General features: G+C 34.0%; 2 protein-coding genes across 2 annotated transcripts in view; one reads left to right on the forward strand and one right to left on the reverse strand.

The window, feature by feature from the left end:
* LOC143232036 (UBA-like domain-containing protein 2-A) overlaps window positions 1-7,692 on the forward strand; it is a 45,231-nt gene extending 37,539 nt beyond the window's left edge. The window contains exon 3 of the mRNA XM_076467035.1: window positions 5,135-7,692. Coding sequence (XP_076323150.1) covers window positions 5,135-5,416 — 282 coding nt within the window. The 3' untranslated portion in view covers window positions 5,417-7,692. The remainder of the gene's footprint in view (window positions 1-5,134) is intronic.
* Window positions 7,693-11,185: 3,493 nt separating this feature from the next.
* Dus1 (Dihydrouridine synthase 1) overlaps window positions 11,186-27,935 on the reverse strand; it is a 47,223-nt gene continuing 30,473 nt past the window's right edge. Inside the window, exons 8-11 of the mRNA XM_076467033.1 lie at window positions 27,717-27,787; window positions 16,828-17,053; window positions 15,649-15,724; window positions 11,186-13,972 (exon numbers count right to left, since the gene is read on the reverse strand). Of these exons, the coding sequence (XP_076323148.1) occupies window positions 13,770-13,972; window positions 15,649-15,724; window positions 16,828-17,053; window positions 27,717-27,787 (576 nt within the window). The 3' untranslated portion in view covers window positions 11,186-13,769. The remainder of the gene's footprint in view (window positions 13,973-15,648; window positions 15,725-16,827; window positions 17,054-27,716; window positions 27,788-27,935) is intronic.

The following is a 27,935-nucleotide window of genomic DNA, read 5'->3' on the forward strand; positions in this document are numbered from 1 at the left end:
ATGTTTTAACTTATTAGGCACTGCTGCCATTTTCTAACAAATGAAGAGCAGTAGTTAGCCCTACTTTGTGTTCCCTTCCCTAGTGGTACGGCAGTATGTGATGCGGACTTACAACGCTAGAAACTAGATTTCGATACCTGTAGTGGGCAGAGAACAGATAGCTATTTGTGTAGCTTTGTGCTAAACTACAAACAAACGACCCTTTATTTGTGAAAATCAATCTTTCTATCTCGATTTTTATCCTATCTATATCTGTGCATTTTAATGATATTGTACTCATTGATTATTTTAAAGAGTGAGCTAAAGTTTGTTTGAAGTTAAGATCAAAGCTATGCAATGAGTTATCTCTGTTCTGTCCACCACAGGCATCGAAACTTGATTTTTAGCGTTGTAAGTCTGCGTTACATACCGCTGTGCCACTGGGGAGCTTTCAAACAGAAGTTGTGTTCGGAAAATTATGATAGAAATTTCGGATTTTTGTGCATTTCATCCTCCTGTGTAAAAACCTATAATGGAGGTAAACCTCTTGGAGCATCCATTGGAGACAAAGTATATTTCAGTTATTTTCTTAAGACAAGTTATTTACGAGACTGCATATTTACTGTATAATAAACTTTTTATACGTGTTTTCGCGGCACAAGACAGAGAAAGAACACACGCTGTGATACAAGTAGAAAAGAACATAATTCTTAGCTCACAATACCCTATTACTCATGTTCACGTGCAAGTGCAAATTCTTGAATGGAGATTTAAACATGGAAGCAGGAGTCGAAGAATCGATAAATTATACATTGACGTCAAAGTTTGCTTGTAATATATAGGTAGTTTCAAGGCCACATCAAGAATATTCGCTCACATAGCGGCTTCTTGGTAGCTTTGAAGTGTACATACTCCAGAGTTACCGTGGCATCTTTATTTCTTTTACAGTTTACTGATGTATCGCGTATTTTTGTATCGAAACATTAACAGATATCTAGGGTTTATTTTTGTTGTTTTGGTCGCACTGCTGAATTTTAAGGAAAGGTAGCAGTTTTTGAGTACCTGTATTGTTGACGCACGACGTGTCATGTACAATAAGTACTGTGTGATGTGGACAACGTTAATGTTGGTGCTACAAATCCACTCGCTACTTCACGTTTGTTTCGTGTTGAGGCTTTTCAAGGCTTCTCTTGTTTTCGTCAAACTTGTTTACTAAACACATACTGTGTTACAAGATTATAAAACAAAAGTTACTGGAATGTGAATATATACCAAAGATTATATTCATTGTAAGGGTGGACGTAAAAACACTGTGTGAGTGATATATTGTTGTAACTGTTTTTTTTTTTGGTTTTTTTATTATTTGTTTAAAATAAAGACAGATCGAGTCTACGTAACAATAACGTATTAACTTATTTCTTTAACTTATGCTACAAGTTACGTTTACTTTGACACGAGTAGTATGTTTAAGTTCACAGCGTTTCAAGTGAAACTTCAGTATTAACAGTACTGACATATAACTTGCAAATAAACGTCCTTGTAGAATTCCCCTGCTAATAGAGACGTTAATTGTCGTTGCTAACGCCAACAAAACTCTTTACTAGTATTAAATAGCTCATTAATTGACTACTTCACTGTGTCCCTCATTCATATTGTTCCCTAGTTTCTATATACTATTCAGTCACTAGATTCCACAGAAGCCTTAACTTTCATGAACTGTCTAGTTATGTTGAATAATCATCTTCGTAATTAGATATTTGTAGCAAACAAACATCTAAATTAAGGTATTAAAACTAGAGCATACGTTCCATTCTTTGATTGTGGCGTCCCTTGAACGATTCTTATATACAAATAAAACTACAATAAGTTGACCATTCAAGTTTTGTTCCTTGACGTTTATGGTATGCAAATTGATAATTTCTTGTACCTTATTGTCACTGGTTCGCTGTCCTGTCACTGGGGAAGTTTTCTCTAGATAGGTGATCTAGTTAATACATTGGTGACTCTGTTCTTGGTTATTCTGTGAAATGGTCTTGACAGGAATTCTGGGCGGGTTTACTTTCTGCTGGTAACTTTTTCACTGAAGGTATCGAAGTCGTCGTCCACTCATCTTTGTTCTCACAGAGATGGCCCAGCATAGCCAGGTGGTTAAGGCGCTCGACTCGTAATCCGAGGGTCGCGGGTTCGAATCCCCGTCACACCAAACATGCTCGTCCTTTCAGCCGTGAGGGCGTTATAATGTGACGGTCAATCCCACTATTCGTTGGTAAAAGAGTAGCCCAAGAGTTGGCGGTGTGGTGATGACTAGCTACCTTCCCTCTAGTCTTACACTGCTAAATTAGGGACGGCTAGCACAGATAGCCCTCGAGTAGCTTTGTGCGAAATTTAAAAAAAAAAACAACACTGTAGGCTCAATCACCACTTGAGATGTGAACTTCAAAAGCAAAAAAATAAAAATGCTCGTTACTTTTGGTTTGGGTTTTATTTACTCTTGGAGAGAAAAGCTTTCAGGGACCCTGCGCAAGTACATCTAATAGTTAATAATAAATATTAGGTTGAGGAATAATTCGTGAGCGTTTTAAATAATTTCATTCAAGCATTACATGCAAGACCATACAATACTTCAATGCATGAACACATTACACCCAAAACATTTATTATGATACTTTATTTCATGTAATACCTAGGTATATAGTATGCATTGTTGTAAACGAAATTGCAAGAAATTAAATGCGAAAAGCAGATGGTGTCGAAAATGCTCGATTTTGTCCACTTGACATTCCATTTAATGAGCTGAACATGAAAGCAAAAATTAAAGACATATGAAAATCAAACACACCATCTATTAGAGCAAAAAAATATCTACCAAATGACATGAAATATTTTGCGAAAGCGTTTCATTTATGAATATATTTTTTTTAACTTGAAAAAAACGCTCACGAATTATTCCTTAACCCAATAAATAAAGAGCTATTGTGGAGCTACGTAATTATTACGTTAAATTTGTTCTTCTAAATCGTTAGGTTATGTATTTCTTTCAGTCTCGGTTTGCAGTAGAAACACAGTGTAAAACGGATTACCAGTTTATGGATCGAGGCTTGTAACAGAAAAAACATGTTACAGGACAAAAAAGAAATAGCAAAACTGGAAAAATAGCATAACTGTATAATGATGCTTTTTAACAAAGAGAATATTTAAAATATTGTCCTAACATAGGAACCTAGCCGAGAGGGGGCAGCAGGGGCTCTTGCAACGCCATTTTGAACATTTTAAAACGAAATTTTCTCGTCTCATTCGCCAGTAATTCCTCATATTCCCCTTCCATCCTTTTAACAAAGTTATGTACACGTGATTCCTAATCTTCATGTCATGTATAATTTTGTAATTACGTAATTAACTACTGCATAGCCAGTGTAGTTATGTTGTCAAAGTTCAGAAACCCGAGACTGGTTTAGTACTCTGCATGCTACTCAGGCAAAAACTTAGGCATTGGATCTTTAGATCCCAGCCAAGGCAACTTTATTGCCATGCCCTGAATCGGGTCATTTATGTTCACATTTACTATGCCATCTGTCTTTCGGGACGAGTTCTGGCTGTTTTCTTCGGTGCTACCTTTGCCTTGTTCATGAATAATATTAATTATGACCAAATTCACTCCTTCACCCCAAACAAAAAAAACCAGCTAAATTCAGTAACCTTCCACGAAAGGGAACGAAGAGGAACCACAACGTTCCTGAACACCCCAGTTGGAGAGATAATTCTGATTTCTCTCTCTCTCCAAACTAAACCCCTGCCACGTTAGTTTGCGTTTGCCGTGTAACTCAGTACCTTACATACAGTATATATGAATTAGTAAATTAAAGTACTTTTCAAGAGGGGCATAAAACTATAGGCTTGGCGTGACCTAGGGGTTAGTGTACAGAAATGTGTTCTGAGGGTCCATGGCTCATTTCCTGTAACCGAAATAAATTCCCTCCCCCCCCTCCCTGTATTTTTGGAGCCTGGATGCTTTATTAGAGTGGTAACAAAATTTCTGTATGATCTATTTAACTTGACTTAAGTAGCCATGAAGAAGTTGACTAGATGCCCTGTAGGTCTACAGTTAAAACTTAGGAAAGATAAATAGCTATTGTATAACTTTGCAAGAATATCCAGAATAAATACGAAAACAATAACGATGACAGACGTGAAAACAAACCTGATATGTTTGTATTAACTTCCTGAAAGAGGAACAAAAACTGTTTGAAAAAATAAGTTGCATGGTTTAGCACTGAAAATACCCAGTTAACAAATGCTAAGAGCTAATCTGAGTGAAGTATATTGGCTATTGGAATTGAAATGTTTTAAAAGGTGAAACCTAAAATGAAAGGTGTTGTAATTCTAGTCTCATGACTCTTCTTAGTTTACTGAACAGTGTTTTATATCATAACTTGGGGAGTGTAATATCAACCATATATACTATAATTCATAGTGGCATTACAAAATGAAAGAGAAGTAAAAAATGAATATTTATTTTTAACATTGTTAACAAAATGTTTGCCATAATGCTCAGTGTAATAAATTTATCCAAGAGTTTAATCTAATTCAGCTTAGAATGGTGCCAACTTCTAATTTGTCATAATTTTTGATGTATTATAATTAGTGCTTTTTCATTACAGCAAGAGCAGTTTTGCTATTGAAATGTTTCTCCATAGATTTGTAATGGCATAAATAGAAGCCAGTGACTCACGGTCACTACTGAGCTCTAACTCCATGTGTATATCACAATGCCCAAAATCTATTTGTCTTAAACTGTAACTATGTTTTAATTATTTTGAGTAGTAGCTGCTGCTTCTTGAGGCCAAAGCATCAAAAAAGTTTTGGTAACTAGCAGTGCACCTAATAGAAATACCAGTACATTTTACTACAATATATTAATGTGTGGTGTTTTGTATCCATTGCTCATCTTATTAATATATCATGTGAAAGAATAACAATTGTGCATATCTTTTTTTAAAAAATCTACAGGTAAATGACTGGCACTTAATATAAGTATTCTCAGAAGTTATTGGTCTATCCAGTCACATAAATAGTCCAGATGTACCATGATTGGTTTATTTGAAAATTTGTATTCTATTGCATCAGGAGCTAATGAAAACTATTATGTTGCTTTCAGATGTGTACTCCAGCTAATACTCCTGCAACACCTCCAAACTTCCCTGAGACATTACTGTCTTTCTCCAAACTGTCAGCCTCTGACAAACTGAGTACATCTCCACCTGGATACTGTTTTCAGTCTTCTACCTCATCAACAGGTAATGCTTATCAGCACAGTTACAATAACACCAGTTCCACCATCCCTATTAACAATACCTGTGGGGCAGGTAGTTGTGCAAGTTTCAAGACACCGCAGTCACCATCTTCACCTCCCAGCATGGAAGTTGAAGCTCAGAGGTAAAGTCTAAAGACTTTCAGTGTGATCTGCTGCTGCCACGATATATATCAGAGCAATGGAACTTATGAGCTCTGTTCAGTTGGATGTTCCTGAACACCAGAATAGTTGGTTTCTCCCCTAATCCCTGGTGTAAGTCTCTGGTTGAGATGATGAGAGCACAGGAGTCTTCCTTTCTTGCCTGTCCTGCATGTTTTTGAAGAACATCATTTACCTGTCTCATTATAGTGGTTATGTTTGTGTTTCAGTCAACAACACCTAAGGATTTGCTAGATTCATACACACAGTCATTTTGTGTACCCTTTAGTATAGTTATCTTGATGTATGTTTTACAAACTTTCTCAGATGTCATAAGAGTTGCTCTTTTGAGCTGTACTCGGTATTAATGTGGACTCATCATAGTTTAGTAGATTGGTATAGACTCCAACAGTAATTTATGGTGTTTGTTCTCAGGATACTCTTAAGATTGCCAAAATATTATTATTATTTACTAATGGTGATGTTTGAACTGAAAAACCTCAGGATGGATGGCTTGAAATACGAAGCTATAGCACAGAACGAAGATTGGTGGGCAAGGAAAAATATGAAGTTGGCTTGATTAAAGGAATAAAAAATGAATTGTGTTATTGTAAGTGTGTTTGTAATAGTTATGTACATTATCCATAGGTTTTTATTTCTTTTATGAGTAATCAGTGGATCATGACTTAGTCATAATGTTCAAAATGTATGTGGACAATTAAAAGTAAGAAATAATTTGTTAGCACTTTCTTTCACTATAGAGTAAGTGATTGCTTACATGTAATTTAATATGTATATTTGATTTCTGAATAATGTAAAATAGAGTTGTATCAGTTAGTCATATATAGTCAAATTCAGTGTTAATCTGTGTACTTTGGTTGAACACTAAAATATTAATTGCTAATTCTCATTGTTTATATCTTCCATAAATTTTAGAGCTTGCTGGTTAATGTGTATTAGATTGAATGCCATATCAATAGTAAATTGTTCATGGCTCATATAATTATATAGAAGGGGAAGAACTGTTCCCATAGCTACTAGACAACTGGGCACATTGAATTACCTCTGTTGACTAACTATAAACAGGTTTATAAAAAAAGAAATTTCTATAGTGTGTTTTTGGAAAAAGTATAATGGTTATTATTGTGTAGAGTCTGGTGAATGTTTTTTTCTAAATAAAATCATGGCAGTTGATTCCAAATTACCTATGTAATGTTTTTGCACTTTCACAATAAGGTTTGTAAGCATACTGAAATTGTGCCAAGGCTGTTATCTATAGCTAAACCTGTGAAAGTTTGAAATGTACACTATTGCTCTAAGAAACAGTAAATAATAATAATAGATTTACTATTATATAAATGCTAGTTTCTAAACTTTTAAGGAAAAGGGACCTTCACAAACAGTAGTATATTTGAAAGATGAAATAGTAATCTTATTATATGACTTATATTTCTGACATTTGTAATTTTTGTTGTGTGAAAATAGTTTTTATCTTACAGGTCTCCCAATAGGCCATTCCAAAAAGTTCTTTTTAATGTTTCCTTTTTCCAAAAATAAGAGAAAATTTGTGGGCTGACAATTACTGTTGAATATATATATAATTATCATGTATATAATAATTTATATTTGACTAGTAATAAATGTAAAATTTCCATGAAGAAATTCATTATTTTTGTGTGATGACAGACATTTTATTGTGTGTTGATGAAGAAGTTCTGTCAGTAGAACTTAAGGCAGAGTAGATATAGTAGGCTTGAGAATTTTAAATGGACTGTATCTACCTGTTGAAAACAAAGGAGATGATGTTTGTGATCCTGTACTAAGGACCTGAAGAAGGCCTTTGCATAAAAGCCAAAACATCCCCTCTTTTTCAACAGGAAGATGTAGTTCATTAAAGTTCTCAAACATGCTGATAAAAAGCTTCTTATTTCTTCAGATTATAAATGTTGCAAAATCATTATTTCCATTGACTTTCATTGGATAATTATGGTAATATAACTACAAGATAAACATTTTATGGCAATGTTTTTGGTTAAAAATATAGATTTCCTTTCTTATTTATTTATTTTAAAGAATTTTTATGCTTACTTTGAACAAAAATAAAGTAAAATACAGAGTAAGAGGGTTTAAGATAGTACATACCCTTTGAATGTCAGAATATATCGACTTATTTTTTGCATATTGAGTCTTTAAGTCCTGTACTTTCAATATCCAGTGCAAAAAAAAAGTCTTGGCTAAATAAAATATTTTCAAACAAAAACAAAGGATGAAAATATTTTTCTGACTAAAAAAAAAAAAAAAAAAAAAGCCTAAACCTAGATAATGGTAAATACTTCCTTTAAAGATTTCATTGGGAGGCCTGTTAGGTACTCAAACATCTTTCATCATATCAGATACACTCAGATATGTGTTTGTATCTTATGCAAATACATGGGTTTAAAGCTGTCTCTAAATTTAAGTGTTGAAACTTTTATATCAAGAAATATTTAATGTAAATTATAATCAAATACAAAGTGAATTATAGGATTTCCAGAAATTCAAGTAACTAAAGTTAATTTACTATTTACTGAACAAATAATTATAATCAAGATTATGTGAAAATACATAAACAGCTTATATATTGTTTAAAACTGCATATCAGTGAAGTTTGTGCATCTTTTAAATGATTTATAAAATTTAAAAGTGAAAAAATATTGTATACAATGAGTTTTGGAAATCTATTGCATATAAAACATTGAGCTACAAATCTCCAATTTTTCATGACAATGGAAAGGAAAAATGTATCAATATTATTTTTCACATATTCCTTAGAAGTATGACCATATTATTTAGTTGTTTGTGTGTGTATGCATATATTGCTATGTTTGATACCAATAACAACTTTTACTTCAGCCATTTAGCACAAAATAACAAAAACTGGCTTCTAGATGCTTCACTAATTTGACAGCCACTCATTAAACATTTGGTTTAGAATGAAGATTCAGTCACAGGCACAAATAGTGGTGTTACTTTAACTCTAGAATTATATTAAATTTTAATAACATTTTCAATGTTTACTGACATTTCTTACTATGATATTACCAGCTCTAAATAATAAAATGTAAAAGTTGTAAAGTGCATTTGTGTCACACCCCTCCCATTCACCCAAAAACTTTTATAATTTATTACAGAAGTAAAAGAAATATGTTAGAGAATTCTTTAGTTCAATTTAATGTTTTTTAAATTATATTATACACAGAAATGTGCAGTGTTTTCATAAACTGTAGAAGCAATAAGTATTCACTGCTTCTCACGGCAGTAGTCTTTTTATCTATCGTCATTTTGTGAAAATAAAATACATAATGTTACTAGTACCTAGTAATGTGTATTTGTAATAAGTGATCTATTCCATCTTTGCCAATATTAGTCTTAAAGTAGAAAAGAAAGTACTAGATTAAGATCGTAACCATTCTTTGTATAATATAAACTTAAATACAACTGAGAAGTGTAAATATTCACATGCATAAAAAATAGGTGTATGTGTAGCAACATGTTTAGCTTCTTTTTAAAAAGGTAATTTGAAATTGATTTCTACTGTGCTTACAGACCATCTGTTTTTTGTTGTTTATCTTGTATTTTTGGTAAAGTTAAAAGAAAGTTACACTTGGAATGTTTGATATGTATATTAATGTACATTTTCAAATGACAATTTCTCTTCAAGAGTACCCGAGTTATTCAGTTTTATCGTACACAACTGTAATGTGTTTTTCTTTATGATGAGCTCAGATTTTTTTTACACAACAAAGGAATAGTCTTGTGCAACTAATTTAACTTGTAAAACAAACTTCAGAAAAAATTTGATTGTAATAAAAACTTGCAATTTGTATCATGTATTGTATTTCTCAACATTTTCAAAAGGATGAAAAACATTTTCATCTGCCTATATACAGTAGAAATATGGTTGATAGATATATGAAAAATTGCATTATATCTAGGAAAAATGCAGTTGACACAAAATCATAGAAGAAAATGATTTCTAACCCAAAAGCATGGAATGTGTTTGTTTCACATCAATTAAACTGCATGATATCCAGTAGAAATATAAATTTGTAAAGCATAAGATGTGGAGGTAGAATGTGCTTGATACAGATGTGTGAAATTGCACAATACCCAGAAGAACATTTAATACAGAGCTGTGGAAGTTCAAGAACATATGCTTCCATGCATGTGGTGTACTAGGTATCTGATAATTGTTAACAAAACTGTCCACTTGCACATTAGGAGGTGAGGTTTAAACCTCTACTGCTAATATGCTCTAATGTTGTTACTTGTGCAAATCATGCAATGGAGAAAAACATGGCCTGTGGATATGAGTGCTGTAATTAATGTTAACAAATTGGCTAACATAATTGCCAGACACTTAGTATAGTTACTTCTATCTTAACTGTTATACCTACCATTGAAAAGAAGAATTCAAGAAAATTCAGTTTATAAATATGTTTGTTGTCATTTGCAAACAATGTTGGTCCTTGGTGATACCTTCACTTGAAATAAATGACAAATTGAGGTATTAGGATGAATAACTTATCATTAAACAAGTGTCAGTTTGCGAGTTTAAAACTGCTTTACTCGTTAAGGTAAAAAACAAACAAACTATATTTAAAATGTCGGTGATAACTGTTGATGTATTTGTAAAATCCATCTAATTTCCAGAGTACTATTGAAGTAACATGTCTGAATTTTGTTAAATTATATGATCAACTGGACAACACCATTCAGTACATGTTAAAGTAAGAGAACTATTGTAATTAAGGCTTCTGATTTTTGGTTTTAACTGGTTAACACCAATAAAGCACTTCTTGTACATATATTATACATGTTAGCTTCACCTCTTTCCCCAGTGCAATGTCCTTCCTTTCTGACTTATATGTAGCACAGATTTGTTCCAAATAGTTTTAAAATGTACATGATCTACTGCAGAAGAGCAATGGTTAAACTATGAATAAATTAATTCTCAAACACATAATAAGTAATCTAATACAAGTAGACCCTACACAGGTAGGAATTTTGAGATAAAGGTCCAAAAATAGAATCTTGCTGTAGGCAAAAAAGTGAAAGCTCAAAAGAAAAACTGTCTCAGGCTACCTACATAAAACTCAAAAGTAGCTAAAAACAAGCACTAAGAAAATACAAGACCGTGTGTGTTATATTACAATTTGTATATTATTTTGTTCATCACACTTGCATAGAACTTTTTTTTTTTTAAATTTAGGGCTCTTGACCTATTAATCACATTTGGAATCTAGGGATTTGGTTTGGTTTTTTTTTTGTTTTTTTTAGTAACCATTATGTACAGCCTTCCTATAAATTTCAATTATGTTAATTGTTGTAAAGTTTTCATTTAAAACACACCAATAAAACCAATGTAGAGTGCTCTTATGAAATGAGTAGTTGCTACTTAGTAAAAAACTAGAAACTTGAGCATAAATGCAATATTTCAGGGTACTTTTATTTCCTCACGTGTCAAATTAGCATGTAAATAATCCTAGCAATTAACTTCTCAGTAAAGATTTTTCACAATTGCTATTCATCACTTTACAAAGGTGATAAGTTAAGACACTTCATGATGACAATAAAACCAGGTAAGGTTGAAACTTTACTTGAAAACTACTAATTGAGAATACTACGATAGTCATGTGGTTGATGAAGGTAACATAGATAATTCTTTCACACACTATAAATAATGTTGAGAAAAAGAAATCAGTCTAAAGATTGAAATAGTTTAGGTGACAAAAGTGGCACTTTTATTGATGGTGACCACTCATATTTAGAAATTGTGCTTCCAATACTAGCATTAAAAATATATACATGAATCTTTCAAAGAGCACTGTTTCCTAAGTGTTTTAAAATAATGTTTTTATAAGTAGGCTGTAAGATTGTACATTGAATTTTATTTATAGCAATCTCCATTATGTGTGAAACTGAAAATATACGAGGTCTGTTAAAAAATACGAGGACTGTGTGAATTGCGCGGCTCCAGTTGGTTCCAGGGGAATCCACTTGGTGTCGCTAGGTTCGCACAGATCAGCTGAATACGACGCCATTTCCCGATTGCAGATATCTTCATTTGTGTATTAGCTACGCGGTTCTAAGTGAGATTTTTTCGTTTGGCAGATTTCAGAATGAATGACCTGAAGGAGCAATGCCTTGCTGTGAAATTTTGTGTTAAACTTGGAAAATATGCGACTGAAACTTTTGCTATGCTTAACACGGCTTACGGTGATTTTGCTATGAAGCGTACGGCCTGTTTCAAGTGGCATGAACATTTTAAGGATGGTCGACAGTCCATTGAAGATGATGAGCATCCTGGACGTCCTTCCACGTCAACTGACGACCCACACGTCGACAAAATCAACACCCTGGTGCAGGCAAATTGACGTATGACTGTCAGGGAGCTTGCTGAAGAGCGTGGGATATCAGTTGAATCTTGTTACGAGATTTTGACCGAAAAATTGAAGATGCACCGCGTTGCTGCAAAATTTGTGCCTCAGAACTTGGGAGTGTTTGGCCAAACACTCGATCACTGTTCTTCCCCACCTCCCCTACTCACTTGACCTTGTTCCTTGCGATTTTTTCTTGTTCCCCAAACTCAAAAGACCCTTGAAAGGAAGAAGATTTGAGACAATTCCCGAGATGAAGGCAAATGCGATGAAGGAGCTGGAGGACATTACAAAAGAAGCATACCAGGACTGTTTCAACAAGTGGAAACACCGTTGGGATAAGTGTGTGCGTTAGGGAGGAGAGTACTTTGAAGGGGTCCCAGACCTGTAACTTCTAAATAAAGTACATTTTGTTTTATGACGTCAGTCCGCGTATTTTTTGAACAGCCCTTGTATAGTTGTTTTTATCAACTCTGCTGAACTACTTGAAATATCATAAGGCATATTAAAAATTAAAACTACAATGTGGTAATTTTGTTTCCACTTTTAAAGAGATAATCTGTTTATAGATGTTTATGCAAAGCAAAGATTTGACAGAGTATTTCATGAATGTTATGTAACATACACTTAAAAGTTTTCATTCTCAATCTTCAGTAGTTGTTAAAGGAATAAAATCTTAAAGAAATTTGGTGTGATTGGTGTCTTAACAGCAACTGAATTACCTGTAATGGTGAAACTCAAAACATATGAGAACATTAAAACTTAGAAATGGCAGTCAGCCTGTTAGAAAATATTTAGCTGTATGTACGTCCTCAGTTAAATGGACAAAACTATGATTAGAAAAAAACTTGCAAGACATATCTGAAGTGTTAAATGTAAGTAATGTTGTAATGTTACTTGATGTAGTGGGCAAGGAAGTAGTGATAAATGACTTTTACATTAATCTTGGGTCATCTTATAGTTGAAACATAAAGTGACTATGCTATTAAATCTCAGAACTGTATTTATCTGTAACATATTTTAATGCAATGAATCGTGGTGGTTTTAGCCATCAGATTATCATGTTATTTATGGCTGAACACCAACAACAAAAACATGATTTACAACTTAATTTCTTTTGGTATAAAATGACTTTAAAAACTGTTTGCTTGCAGAACCACACTTTTGGCCATTTTTATATTTGTTATTACTAATCTGTACTAAGCAACAATCTAGTAGTACATAAACTATGAATATACCAAACGATTTGAGGCTAAATTCACCTTTTAAGAGTAGTTGTGATCCAACATATATACCCTGTTCCAACTTTGAATCAAACAGCCAACAAGAAACACGTCACTTTCTCTGTGAGCTTAACATTGACCAAGTGCAATTAAATGAATTTATATATATGTGTGACTTACAAATGACCACGGTAAAATCTTTTCTTATTACAAACAATTACTCCTTACAGTTCTACAATTGAAAAAAAGGGAATTATCACTTATTTTACAAAACACACAAGCTAAAATATAAGTCATGCACTAAAATTGATGAATTTCTACTAAAACTATAATAAATGATAAAATTAAAGATAAAATCAATTCAATATTTAAGAGAAATCTCTATACATTAAGCCTTCTACTTAAGTTCTTTTTATATCATATCAGAGATAATCTTAAGACATCAAAAAAACTATTTATGGTCAATTTTATCAATAAAAACATAATTTATTAGTGCATAAACCTGATAATATAACTGTAAAAGTAATTCTGCAGAAATAAAAAATAATAACAATTAGCAAAGTGGAAGGTTTCAATTTGATTTTATCAGTTACATAATGCGACTGTATATTTTCAAAATCCATGTTCATTGTTCACTTTTGTATTAACTTGACAAAGACTATTTCATTACAACTGACAGGAAACTATGCAAAAGCATTGTCATAAACTTTCCTCAACAGTACGATTATGTTCGCCATTAGTGTCCGACAAGACAAATTCATCAATATTGAGAGTTTTCTCTTGACAGTTTGTGACAAGTTCTTCTTTACTTGGTACCTGCAGAAGCTCCGTTTTATGTAAGGTAGGGTTACCTACTGTCTCCTTATCTTGTAACAATTTAGCCTTGAAGGAGAATCTGTGTCCTGCAGTCGATTAGAAACAAATTTTATAAACACATAGAAAATGTAGCTCTACAAGAAGTAGTGTAAATGCAGTTTGTGGTATGGTACAGTAAGTTTACAGATATTCCTTTTCTTTGAAATAGGAACATTAGCTTATTTACCACAACAACTATATGTCAGTAATACTAAAATTTCATTGGATACTGACCATATACATTGCAGTATCAACCCACACACACAAAAAAATAATTCTTTGTTACATGTTCACTGATTAAACATTACTAATTATAAAAGGCTTATTCTATTTTGTTACTTTGTTGAGAATAGTTTCATACTTATGTTGATAATGCTCAACAACATACACCATCTCTTATTGTTCTTAGATCAGCTGTGGTGTTTGTGTTGAATAATCAATATTCATGTTGAGTTGTTAGAAAGATTTACTTTTTTTTATTTATTTTATTGATAACTTTGATGATATAACATATATAACAGTATATCATTTAATTCAAAAGTTTTATAACACTGAGTTGTAGCCAAAAGCAAAATAAAATTTACCGAGTAGTATTTCAGCTGAGCACTGCATTACATTTATGTATTAAATTAGACTACAAATAGGCCTATTATTATTAACTTTACAGAGTTTAAAACTCTGATGCTGTGTTTAAAACATTTTAAGTGGTAAATAAATGTTAATTAATAAATATTCTTTTGGCATTTTGACACATTACCTACTTGGCCCTTAAACATTAAGAAAATTAAATGTATATTACTACCAAATATCTTTTATTCTTTGTATATTTCAGAGATACAATATGGTCTTTAATCAGCCTTTGTACCTGTGGAAAATATCAAATACTTGTCTCTCACTTATACTATAGATTTATGTGAACCCATGGTTAAAGTGTTAAATTTATTTTAGTTTACATATATTTCAGAAGAAATCCTGTGTTAAAATTTAACATTTAATCAAGCTATTTTTTAACCAACTGTGATGTGTCCTACAATACTGAAATTTTAGGGTTTTTACTTCTATTATTAGATGAAAATGATTTTATGTTGTTGTTGTAAATATGCATTTGCCACTAAAAATCAGTGCAATACTTACTACACTAACCACAAAACAGCAGACATGACATTAAATATTTTGAGTAAAACTCCAACATTTATGTGATTCTAAGTTGATAAGAGAAAACCATTCACATGGCTGATCATGTTTTCTACCATAAAATAACAGATTAGAAAATATAATAAAACCATTTGAACTACACCATAAGAAAGAAATATTAAAAGTACTAGAGCAGACTTTATATATTTTGTTATTTACTCAACTAAATATTACCAGGTGATAAAAATAATGCAACTACATTTACATGTGGAATAAAATATCCCAATTTTTTTACCATTATGTATTTGTAAATTTAAAAAAAACATTATTTTTAAATACACAAATCTGAAATGAGTATTCATTTTAAAAATAAAAAAAATATTTTTAGTATATTAACATTTATAAACTTACTCAAAATATGTAATCAAGTCAAAGTAGGTGGTGAATAACAAACAAACTGTTAAAAGTAATTTTAATGAGTTTGGTCATATTAGGGATGAACCATGTAAACACTACATTGTATCTTATAGTGTTTAATAGGCATACACAAATAGTAATAAAGTGATGAGTTATAACTAAAATGGCTTACCTGAACAGTCTAGGACTTCTGTGTACGTTTTCTGTCGACAGCAACCTTTGCATAGCTTATAATCACATTTAGTACCCTAGGTTTAATCAAAACATTTAACACTTTAGTTTACATCCAAAATAATAACAACAGAATGTATGTATTATGTCCAAATATCTTAAAATACAACAAAAAGAACTCACATAAGGTATGAAATATAAGAATACAGTTTTTACAGCTTTATTCAGTAAAATTAAACGAATAATAGAAAAAAAACATCTAATGCTACTTCAAGTGTATTTTTGGAGCCACATTCAGCTCTAAAACTGACACAGAATTTTTTATATGTAGACAGCCTGATATGTTCCTAGGGTAGTTAATAAAATATATTTACTGTGTGCAAATGTCCCAAAAACTACAATAATGAAATTCATGGAACAACATTAAAAATGCATTAGTTTTGTAAGTTGTTTCTTTTTATCAGCTTTTATAAACATTTAAAGAAAGAACAGAAACAACATTAATTACTTAAAGTAATTTCTTTCATGGAAATTAACATGATATATTGGTCTTTCACATTATACAAAAAATAACTACTGACTAAAAGGTTTCATGTAATAGAGAAATCCAGTAACATAAATTTATGACTGTAGTCTTTATCTACAATTTCTAAAAATATCCTAGTTATTGTAATCAGTTCAAAGACAGTAGGTAGTATCTCTCACAATAGCTAGTGAGAGAATTTTTAAAAATTGCTTCAAATTTCAGTAGTTGTACATTAAAGTGAGTTTCAATAAATAAAAGATTTATATTAAAGCTTACTTTACTGTTACAAAACAAATCGTTTTTGATGACGACTCTCTGCACTAATCTTTCATAATTTTGAAGTGATTCACAAGATTCAAGGCAGATAATTAGCACCACTCACTACCAGTCCTTGTCAGATCAAATATACTATATGAAATGACTTATTTACAATAACTAAAAATACTACTAGCTGCTAATCCTGTGCAATGAAATTTTGTTTCCAAGAGAACTACAATACATATTTTAGGTAAATATTTACAGTCTATTTAACAAAAATAAAGCAAAAGATTGTGACATTTCATCACCAGCAAACAAACTGTAACCTCATCTAAGACAGTCCATTCCAAAATTTATAATTTATTTTTATGCTGTAAAGATAAACATTCAACTTACTTTAGGATTAGGACACTTTAAGCACATAAAGAATGCTTCTTTCTGTTGGCCAAACTTCTTTTTTGGATTCCTTTTTAATTTTTTTAGTTTCTTTTTGGATAAAGGTTTATCTTGGTTTTCTTCATAAGAACGCTTCTGTGCAGCAAACCCACCATTTACAACAGCATCTTTATTAAGCTGCTGTTGATCACGAATTATCTGCCGTTTTCGAAGAGTTTCTTCAGGGCTTAAAATAAATACATATTGTAAATAAAAATGTATCTTAGTTTTCACTCATAAGCCAAATTAATTAAAACTGTATATTTGATTTTTTTATTTTGAAAATTATAAACAAAAAAGTAATCCTTTCTACATACAAGTCAAATTTGCTTAATATTTTCATTAAAATACAAGCTAAGTATTGTTTCACTTTAAAAATATAACACCATCACATCCTGTGCAACAACTTTCTACTTAACACTCATGATACTTTATTAGTTCAAGTCAGGAGTGTGTTACAAGAAAAACAAACTTTCACTAAAGACAAAGCACAATATCTGGGTTTAGACATCAGCATCATTAATCTAAATTCTAAGTTTTCAATAAAATGAACACTTACAACTTGACAGTCCAAACAACTTACTTTACAATGTTTACTACTCACAACTTATTAGGTACAGTAGAATTTGTCTAACATTACAATACTTTGAAGATAAGAATCTGTAAGTTCACTCTCAGGTTTTTCAAACAAAGTTTCTCAGTGCATTTTGTAAAAATGAAATTCATTTAATTTTGTAGGAAATTTAAAAATATTTTTGCTACTGATTATGGGTTTAGAAATTTTTCAGATTATTATGGTGTTTTACACTCTTTCAAGTCTATAATTAATTCATTTAAATACTGTTTAGAGTAAGAGTGAATTTCTTTATTATTATTGGTCACCACTGATTATTATCTCCCACTAGTTTAAGCTCTTATGAAATATAGTTAATATTATCTCATAAACAGTACAGATTATAGTAAGACATTAGTTTATTAGTTAAGTTACATTGGTTTTTGCTAATAACTTCATTTGTCAAATTAATGAGTGATTTAACTTTTTAATTTTGTATTATTATCATTGAACTTTCAAGAGGTTAACTGAGTTTCATTTTTGGCTTTTACAGAAGATTAAAATTAATTAATTTCTTCTGTTGTCTGATTCATGTGTTTTGTTGAGTGACAAAAATTAGTTACGAGTTGATTGGGAAAGGTTTTGTGTGTCACACCTCAGAATATGTTTAATATGTTTTACATTCAAGGTTCTTATAATTTTATTACAGAACAAATATTCTATTTACTGTACAAGTAAAACATTATTTTAATATAGTAGTTGTTATTTTGTATCTTTATAAGCATTAATTTTTTTATTATACTCTTGGTCAGTTTCTACCACTTGATGATACATATAAGCAGTAACATACAACATAGTAATGTCCCACACACCACACTCCTCTTAAGTAATACTGAAAGTATTATTTAATGGGTTTTCATTGGTTAGAAGGCATGGTTAGTATGAACTGAAAATTCAGGAAGTTAGACTTATGTCACACTTTAAAAACAAATTAATTCCACATCAGTACATAAAATATACTGCTAATGTTTGTATGTTTCCTAAGTAAGGTATGTTGTATTATATCCTTACTGTTACTTTCATTAACAGTACGGGTAGAACTGTTTAATATAACTAATTTTCTTTCTTTCTTAATTGTTTACTATTGTAATTTTATTATAAAGATTAATTTGCATTGTTAGCTTAATATAGGTATTTATAATTAACCTAAATCCCTTAACCTGGCCATACTTTATGAGATATTATTAGGATTATGGCCAAAAAATACTGTTAAAAGCAGTAGTAACTAAGTGATGAAAGAATACATTCTAGTGTTAGTAAGCAGAAACATAAGATAAGTAAATCAATTAGCTATAATCATTACCAAGTTGATTTTGTTTTTTTTTGCTCAATCATTACAAACTAATGGTGTATCTCAGAATGGCTGGTATGGGTATTAACACTTTTACTAATAAAGCAGAGAACAACATTACATAGGAAGGTCAAAACATTGTTCTCTGCTTTATTAATAAAAGTGTTAATACCAATACCAACCACTCTGAGATACATTTTTACTTCAAGTGGATTTCTCATCATCAAAAACTAATAATGGTATATTTTGAAAAAGGTCACTGATCAACTGTAATGAGATCTTTTCAGATTCTAATAAATCTTGGAAATTATTTATCATAAAAACTAATGGGGTACCTTACATTTCAAACTTATGTCGTTATTGTAAATGTGTATTCTACAGTAAACTCCATACAAGTTACCAAGAAATGTATAACTATCTACCCCATCTTATCTTGCAGAACACAGTTACAATAACTTCTGTGGAAGTACATAGTGTAAAACACACGACATTATCATTGATAGTTTACAAAACACTAGTTCTTTACAGGTCAAGTTATCCACAATTTAGACAAGTTTAAACAGCCTACACAAATTTGTCTGGTGAAATTAGATTCACATTCATTCCTACAGAAATAAGCAAATGCAAAGTAACTGACAAAACTTTTATCAAAGTACAGAAATATCACAATCAACAACACTGACTTTTCTCATCAGTAAACAGTTATGATTACAACTAACATACAATGTTCAGAAAATTTAAAGTTCAGTCACAATATATAATAGAATGTATCTGATAGTAGACAAAAGTGGAAACTTATCCTAATTTCCTTAGTAGTAGGTAAATGCACCAAGTAAACAAACTTCTCATAGTAGACAATAGTAGAAAAACTTCTATTTGCATATTTGATAAAGAGATAAGTGCTACACAATTTACATTAACTTCTCTAACAGTAGAAGACAACAATATAAATTTATGCCACAAGTTTCAACAAAGTTGACAAGTGTAGTTACCTGTACAACTCAATTTGTAGTAGAATGATACACAATGACCTACATTAAATTTCCATGTTGGTAAACAGGCAGAGAATTGTGTTGACAGACATAGCAAAGAGTTTGAACTGTTGTCTCAAAAACTAAACAGAAACCATATTCAATGCCTCAACACACTGCCTTAAACTTTCCACAAAACAAATACACCATTTTTCAGATAGCTGATTAATGTACAACAATCTACATTCAACTGACATTAAAACCTTAACTTTTCTGCAAGGACTCTCAATCTAGACTAAGGTACTTGGTAACATACAAAAAAATACAATCTTCCCACACAGGTAATTTCTGTAATAATCTACAACAAAAAAATCTGAAATAGAAGGGTATGCATGTATCAGATTAAACTGATTTTCAGTTTATTTGTTTGTTTTGAATTTCGTGCAAAGCTACTTGAGGGCTATCTGCACTAGCTGTCCCTAATTTAGCAGTGTAAGACTAGAGGGAAGGCAGCTAGTCATCACCACCCACCGCCAACTCTTGGGCTACTCTTTTAGCAATGCAACTGGAATTGACTATCACATTATAGCACCCCACGGCTAAAAGGGTGAACATGTTTAGTGTGACAGGGATTTAAACCAGGGACCCTCAGATTAGGAGTGTCATTAGCAGCAATCCATGACAAACAGTGTAACTGAATTACTAATTATATCAATCACTTACAAAACATCACACTTTACTGTATATAAAACTTTTACTTAGTACTTTTACTAAGTAGTATGGATAGAGTTTCTCCTAAACCTTCCTATGAATCTAAGCTGACTCAGTGGGCTCTAAATTGAGTAAAATCCATGATAGCAGCACACAATAGAGGACATAAAATGTTGTTATGCACGTTTTTTTCATATGAAGCAGTTTCTTTAAGTGAACCAACTGATGATCAAGTTATGTTCCTAAAGGTTTTATTTTTGTCAGTTAATAATTATATGTTAACATTATATGCAACAATCATAATTATTATATCATTGTCAGTGCTTATGATATTGATTGATTGATTTAGTGTTTTATGGCACAAAGCAGCAAGACTATCTGCGCCAGACATTCGGTAAAAATGTAAAAAAAATAAATAAATAAATGTAGTAATAGACATAAATGGAAATGAAGGTAAAACAAAAAAGTATAAAACCAATGTTGACACCTAGTCTACAATGTTAAGATAGAAGGCAGAGTATAAGAAGTTGTAAGGTATTTACTCTAGTAAAAAGGTAATGATCACAACCCGCCAGGAAGACTAAAAAGTAAGTTCAAGAACCACTGTCAATCACCTGAAGTTGGCCTTTCCAGTCCTGGTTCCGGGTTATGTGTCATAGCAGCTATTATCAAAATGTAAAAGAATAGAAGTTTTAAAAGATACATAGCAAAATCGTAATAATGAGTAGCCAAATGTCCAGTAAAAGATAAAAGTCAAGTAAATGGAGTAAAATTTGTAAAAGTAATTGAAGATAAAAGCAAAACGGCAATTAAAACAGAAAATGGCGTAAAAACCAATGTTGACATCCAGTCAACAAAGTTGTAAAGAACTACCTGTAGCAGAATGGTAATGATCATAACCCGCCAGGAAGACTAACAGGTAAGTATAAAAACCACCGTCAGTCACCTGAAGTTGGTCTTTCCAGTCCTGGTTCCAGGTTATGAGTCAATATGGCCAGTACTAAAAGTTAAGTAGTAAAAGTGTGAAATGATATGCAGCAAAAGTATAATAACAACTCGCCAGGGACTAACTAACAAAGTAGTTCAAACAGTAGCGTTAGTCACCTGAAGTTGGCCTTTCCAGTCCTGGTGTCGAAGTTATTTAATGTTCTGGCCATTGTCCAATGTCAAATTGAAGGAGAGAGATTAAAACTGTAAAAAAGGAACCACAATTAAAAAGGTGTAATGAATAAATATGCAACACTTAAATGAGATTAAAAAGATTAATGGCCATTAAAAAATTAAAACATTATCAAGGTGGACAGAGTCACCATCACCAATAACTCTGTCCAATGTTACAGACTGACCCTGGGAAAAATATGTTTAAAATATTGCCGCCGTTGAGAATTGTAATGATGGCAAGAAAGTAAAACGTGGCTGATAGTGATTTGAGTGTTACACAAACTACACATTGGTGCATCAGTTCCAGATAAAAGAAAATGATGAGTTAAAAACTGTGACCAATGCGTAGCCTAGTGAGAACAACTACCTCCTTCCAAACTTTATGGAAGCTAGATGGCCAAAGTCCAATTTTGGGTTTGATTTGAAAAGTTTGTTGTCACGCTGCTCACTCCAAGTGGACTGCCAGCTGGCATGGAGCCGATCCTTGAAGACAACACCATAGTCCATGTACGGAATAGGCATAGGAGTGATGGTGCTGAAGCAGACATATTTAGCTGCTGTGTCTGCAAGCTCCTTCCCACGAATACCAACATGGCCTGGTATCCAGAAAAACTGGATTGAAGTAGCTGCTAATGAGAAATGGGCCAGTTGGTTTCAATATCAGCGAGAATAGGATGTGAGCAAACGTAGCAATTCCAAGGCAAGTATAGAACTAAGCTTAATCAGTATAAATAGTGCAGTTGGAGTACTGCTCAGCTGCAATATGATCCAGGACAAGAGATATGGCATACAGTTCAGCAGTGAACACAGAAGCTGTAGAAGGGATTCTGCGTGCAACTACTGACCCATAGCAAACCATAGCAGAGCCCACTGAATTACCTGATTTGGAACCATCTGTATAAATGGGAACTGAATGATTGTTTGAAAGATATTAATTGAATAAAAGACGGTACTTCCAATCTGGAGTATCTGCCTTTTTTAGGTGACTGAAAGAAAGGTCACATTTGGGGGCTGTAATAAGCCATGGTGGGATAGGCCAACCTGTGGAATCTGCAATGTTATCCAAGGACAGACCCAATTCATCCAATTGCGTCTGGATGTGAAGGCCAAACGGAGCAATGACAGATTGTCTGTTCTGAAAAAGTACGGCCCACCGAGGAAGGAAAACACATTTCCAGGTGGGATGCTTTGGTAAGGAATGAAGTTTCAAGTATATTGTAAAGATAGTTGCAAACGCGAAGGTGTAGAGAAGGTTAATGAGATTCAATGTATATACTTTGAACTGGAGAGGTACGGAAAGCCCCAGTGCAGAGTCGAAGTCCTTGGTGATGAATGGGGTCCAGCATCTTTAAGGCCGAGGGTCTGGCAGAGCCATAGACCCATAATCGAGTTTCGATCTAATAAGAGCACGATATACCTTTAACATTGAACAGCGATCTGCCCCCCAACTGGTAGAAGAGAGAACTCAGAGGATGTTCAGTGCTCTTGTGCATTTGACCCGAAGTTGCTTTATGTGTGGTATAAAGGTCAGTTTATGATAAAAGATAAGCCCCAAGAACTTGGTCTCCGGACCACTGGCAGCAAAACTTCACCGATATGAAGTTCAGGATCAGGGTGAATACCCCGTCGACGGCAAAAGTGCATGCATACAGTTTTGGAGGGAGAGAAATTAAAGCCGTTCGCCAGAGTCCACTTCTGTACACAATTGAGGGCGGTTTGTAGTTGCCGCTCAATATATCTCATGTTTGACGACTGACATGAGATGTGAAAGTCGACGACATACAGCCCATTCGCAACAGTGAGTGGAAGTTGTTCAGTGATGGCATTTATCTTTATACTGAAGAGTGTAACACTCAATACACAGCCTTGAGGGACTCCAAGTTCCTGTACAAAAGAACGGGAAAGTGTCGAACCCACATGAACTTGGAATCTCCTGTACATTAAAAAATTTTTAATAAACATGGGTAGATGGCCACGTAACCCATATGTATGGAGATCTTGCAAAACGCCATACCTCCATGTTGTGTCGTAAGCCTTCTCTATGTCAAAGAATATTGATACAAGATGTTGGCGGTTGAGAAAGGCTTCTCTGATAGATGTTTCAAGACGAATTAGGTGGTCTGTGGTGGAGTGCTGTCGATGGAACCCACACTGGGTGGGCGAGAGGAGGTTGTTTGATTCAAGGAACCAAATAAGACGAGCATTAACCATCCTTTCTAATGTCTTACAGAGACAGCTTGTCAAAGCAATTGGACGGTAGTTTGAAGGAATCTTTGGATCTTTCCCTGGTTTAAAGAAAGGTAAAATAATAGCCTGACGCCAGGCATCAGGAAAAACATTCTCCTGCCAGATCCAGTTGAAAACAATCAGAAGGACATCAAGACAAGCAGGAGATAGATGGTGTAGCATGTTATAATTAATATCATCAGGTCCAACAGACGTACTGGCAGACCGATGAAGGGCCATTTTTAGTTCCACCAGGGTAAAGGGACAATTATAGTCAAATAAACAGTCAGTTCGAAAGGAAAGAGGTGATCCTCTGCCCGAAGTCTTGATGGCCAGGAAGGTGGAGGAACAAGCAGAAGTGCTAGATACCCGCAAAAGCTTTCACCTAGAGTGTTAGCAATGTTCAACATCAGTCACCTCCTGACCATCAGAGAGTAAGATCGAAGGGGACAGAATTGTAGTGCCCATTAACCTTCAATCCTGTCCCATATGATCTTGGAACTGATGGTAGAAGATATGCTGGTTGTGAACTTAATCCAAGATTCCTTCTGGCTTTGACGCCTTACCCACCTAGCATGTGCACGAGCCCATTGGAAAGTAACCCGTTTGAAAGTGTGGGATATCTACTAAAAGTATCCCAGGCCTGCTTTTGAGCCTTCCGTGCTAAGTGGCAAGCAGGATTCCACCACGGACGAGGATATCGTGGAAAACATGTCGAGGTTTTAGGAATACACTGAGCAGCTGCATGTGTAATACAGTCAGTTACCGCTGCTACACAGTCGCCTATTGATGGCTGATTTACAATGGCAGGATCAAGTTCTGCGAGCAGTGAAAGTGGACCAGTCTGCCTGATCCAGCTTCCACCGGGCACGCAGGTAGGGTGGCATCGACCACGCCAGTCTCTCTCAAAAGGATCGGAAAATGATCACTGCCTAGTGGATTACTGTCAACCCTCCATGAAAAATGGGAGAATAATGAAGGGGAGCAAACTGAGAAATCAATAGCGGTAAAGGACTGACTAGGTGCATGAAAGTAAGTGGAAGAACCAGTATTGAAAAGAGAAAGATTGTGATCAGAGAGCATCCGCTCTACAGATCGGCCCCTCCCATCATAATAGCACTGCCCCAGAGGGGATGATGTCCATTAAAATCCCCTAGGATTAGAAATGGAGATGGCAATTGTTCAATGAGAGCATCAAGATCTGATTGATCATATGTCTCTCCAGGGGACAGGTACAGAGAACAAACAGTGATGGTATGACCCAAGGAAACACGGATGGCTACAGCCTCCAAGGGTGTGTTGAGTGACAAAGACAGGGTGGGCACGTGTTGATCAACCAACAGTGCCACCCCTCCATGTACTCGAACATCACACAACCTGTCATTTCTGTACAGAGAAAACTGCCGAATGGAGACAGTATCAGCAGTTTTGAGAAATGTTTCTTGTAAAGAAAGACAAACAGGATGGTAGGAAGCAATTAGCGTTTTGATATCATCCAGATTAGAACGTAAACCTTGATAGTTCCATTGTATCAAGGTGGCCATTTTAAGAACGGTAGGTGAAGTGGCTGGAGAACCCTTCGGTTTACGACCACGTCTTTTTTCTTTACTGTCTTTAGTCGGAGGAGGTCTATCAACCTCCATGGATCCTGCTCTGGGTCGGGTGGGCAGGTTTTTGTTATTAGAAGGGGAATCCAGTGACTGAGGATGCGAACGAATAATTGTTTTGTCTCTTGTGGTGGGAGAAAAAGATGTATCAGAAGAAATGCCTGTATTTGAAACTGAAGGACGTGGATCTTGAGGTTTGTTGGAAGGTATGGGAGGAACAGAGATGGGTGTGGAAGTTGATTCATCAACCTTTTTAACCACGGAGGTCAAAAGGCTTTTCATTTGTTTTGAAAACAATTCTCTTGGAGGCACAGAGAGATCTGTCTGCACTCCCACTGTAGTTGTGGAATGAAGTGTAGCAGCATATGTCCGAGATGGAGTTGTGGACAGCAATTTCCGAGCCTCAGGATAACTAATGTTATGTGTTGTTTTCAAACGCTGCACCTCTTTTTCCTCCAACCATTTTGGGCAAGAATGAGAGTAAGAGGGGTGAAAACCATTGCAGTTTACGCAATGCGGGTTCATGTCACAGTCATAGGCATCGTGGTCCTTGCCTCCACAACGAGCACATGTCAGGGAACCACGACAAGATGTCTTTGAGTGGTCAATCTCTGACATTGGAAACATCAAAGAGGGTTTGGTATGTATGGCGAACCCTGCAATGAGATAACCTGCCTTGATGGTGGCAGGTGCACGTGGTGAAGTAAATGTTAAAACGAGGGTATCTGTTGGCAGTGTAACTCCATCTTTATGAGTGGAGATGCCTCACTGCAGAAACTCCTTGAGTGGAGAGACCAGCCAGAATCTCTGACTCGAACGCTCTTCAAATCCCTTTCAACAATAACTCGTGAAGAATTCAAGGTAGCATGGGGTGTAACCTCAATAGGTATATCCCCAATTGCCTTTGAATTCAAGAGGAGTTAACTGTGTTGGGATGTGGATGTTTCAACCAATATGTCACCAGATCAAGTTTATTTACTGACTTTGAGAGCCAGCAAGTCCCTCTAGTCCCTTTTGAATAAAAAAAGGGGACATTTGCACTAAAGGTTTTTCCAAAGAGAATGTAATATAAGAAAATGAGGTAATGCGTGTGTTACTGATGTTGAAGATTGCTGTTCTGAGTATTCAAGACGTGGTCGCTACCCATTGACTGGTTTTTTACAATTTCATTTAAATTTTTAGAGGATCCATAGGAAAAAGGAAAAATTTCGGTACCCACTGACCCCACCAACCATGGAGCCCTACAAGGGGACGAACTACAAAGTCACACAAGGACAATGCATCAACACCAGGGTTTCGTGAGCACTATACCCAAACACCAGCATCAGGCACAATGTCCACAACACCCGTTGAGAACTTCCAACACTGGTACTTGGTTGACTCTAGCCCAAGTGGATCAGCTGATTGACCCAAGGGGGGCCACCCAATGGCCGCCTGCCTACAGGAATTGAGGCCAAAGTGGTGTGTTAGGGTTGGACCCCTCAACCACCAGGATCCTCTCCTCCCCTTCACGAGTCGCCACGCACGGCGAACACATGGGTGGATGTTTAGATCCCAGAGAAGGTAACCAGATAGAACAGAACCTTCCCTGGGAGGTCCCCTCACCACGTACAGGAATCCACACCGAGGGGTATGATATTGAAGTTTTTCTATTGCATTACTTTTTTTGCAACAAATTCAAGAGATCTACATAATGTAAAATCATACAATGTATTTTTAAAATCATGCAGAATGCACTTGGTTAATTTCTCTTCTTTTGGTTATAAACTTTTATCTAATTGCTGCTACATTTTGGCACTTAAACAATATTTTTAGCTAATCAGTTGGAAAAGTAGTTAAAGTGACTTAACTCTTTCAACCCCAAACCTTTTGAACATCTTACTGGAATTATTTTCATAATGATCTAAAATTATCACCACACCTTATAAAGTGTCTGGTCTACTTATAAAAGGTAGACAGTAGCATGGTTTGGATAAGCTTTCAGCTAGAGATAAATTTATCAGACACTGTCACCATCCAATGTGTAAATCAGGATTTTCATCCAATGTTTGCAGCATCTGCTTGGGCTTAAAGAGTTAAATTGGCAGAATCTGTATATTTACTGAGATTGTATTATTTAGAAATTCAAATACATCTACTTATTTAAGATATTCTTTTAATCTAATTTAATCTTGCTCATGTCACCTGACAATGAATGTCCTTTATGATATTGGTAAATGTTTTAGTTACTAATAAAATTTTGACAATTACTGAACACAGTTGGTACATACCTTGGTCTAACATAAGGTTGACATATCCATGATGGGAAAGGAAGTTTGGAATGAAAATCATCTTTCATATTCTGAAAAACATAATTAACACAAAGTAAAAACCTGAAGTAGTGATTTTATCACTTGTATAACAAATGACTCTTCTGCTATTTCTAAAAAGTATTAAAAATCCAGAATGTCAAAAAAAAATTATAACAGGGGATACTTGATAGAAAAGTG

This window comes from Tachypleus tridentatus, chromosome 11, assembly GCF_004210375.1.
Source record: "Tachypleus tridentatus isolate NWPU-2018 chromosome 11, ASM421037v1, whole genome shotgun sequence".
In the NCBI taxonomy this organism is placed as follows: domain Eukaryota; kingdom Metazoa; phylum Arthropoda; class Merostomata; order Xiphosura; family Limulidae; genus Tachypleus; species Tachypleus tridentatus.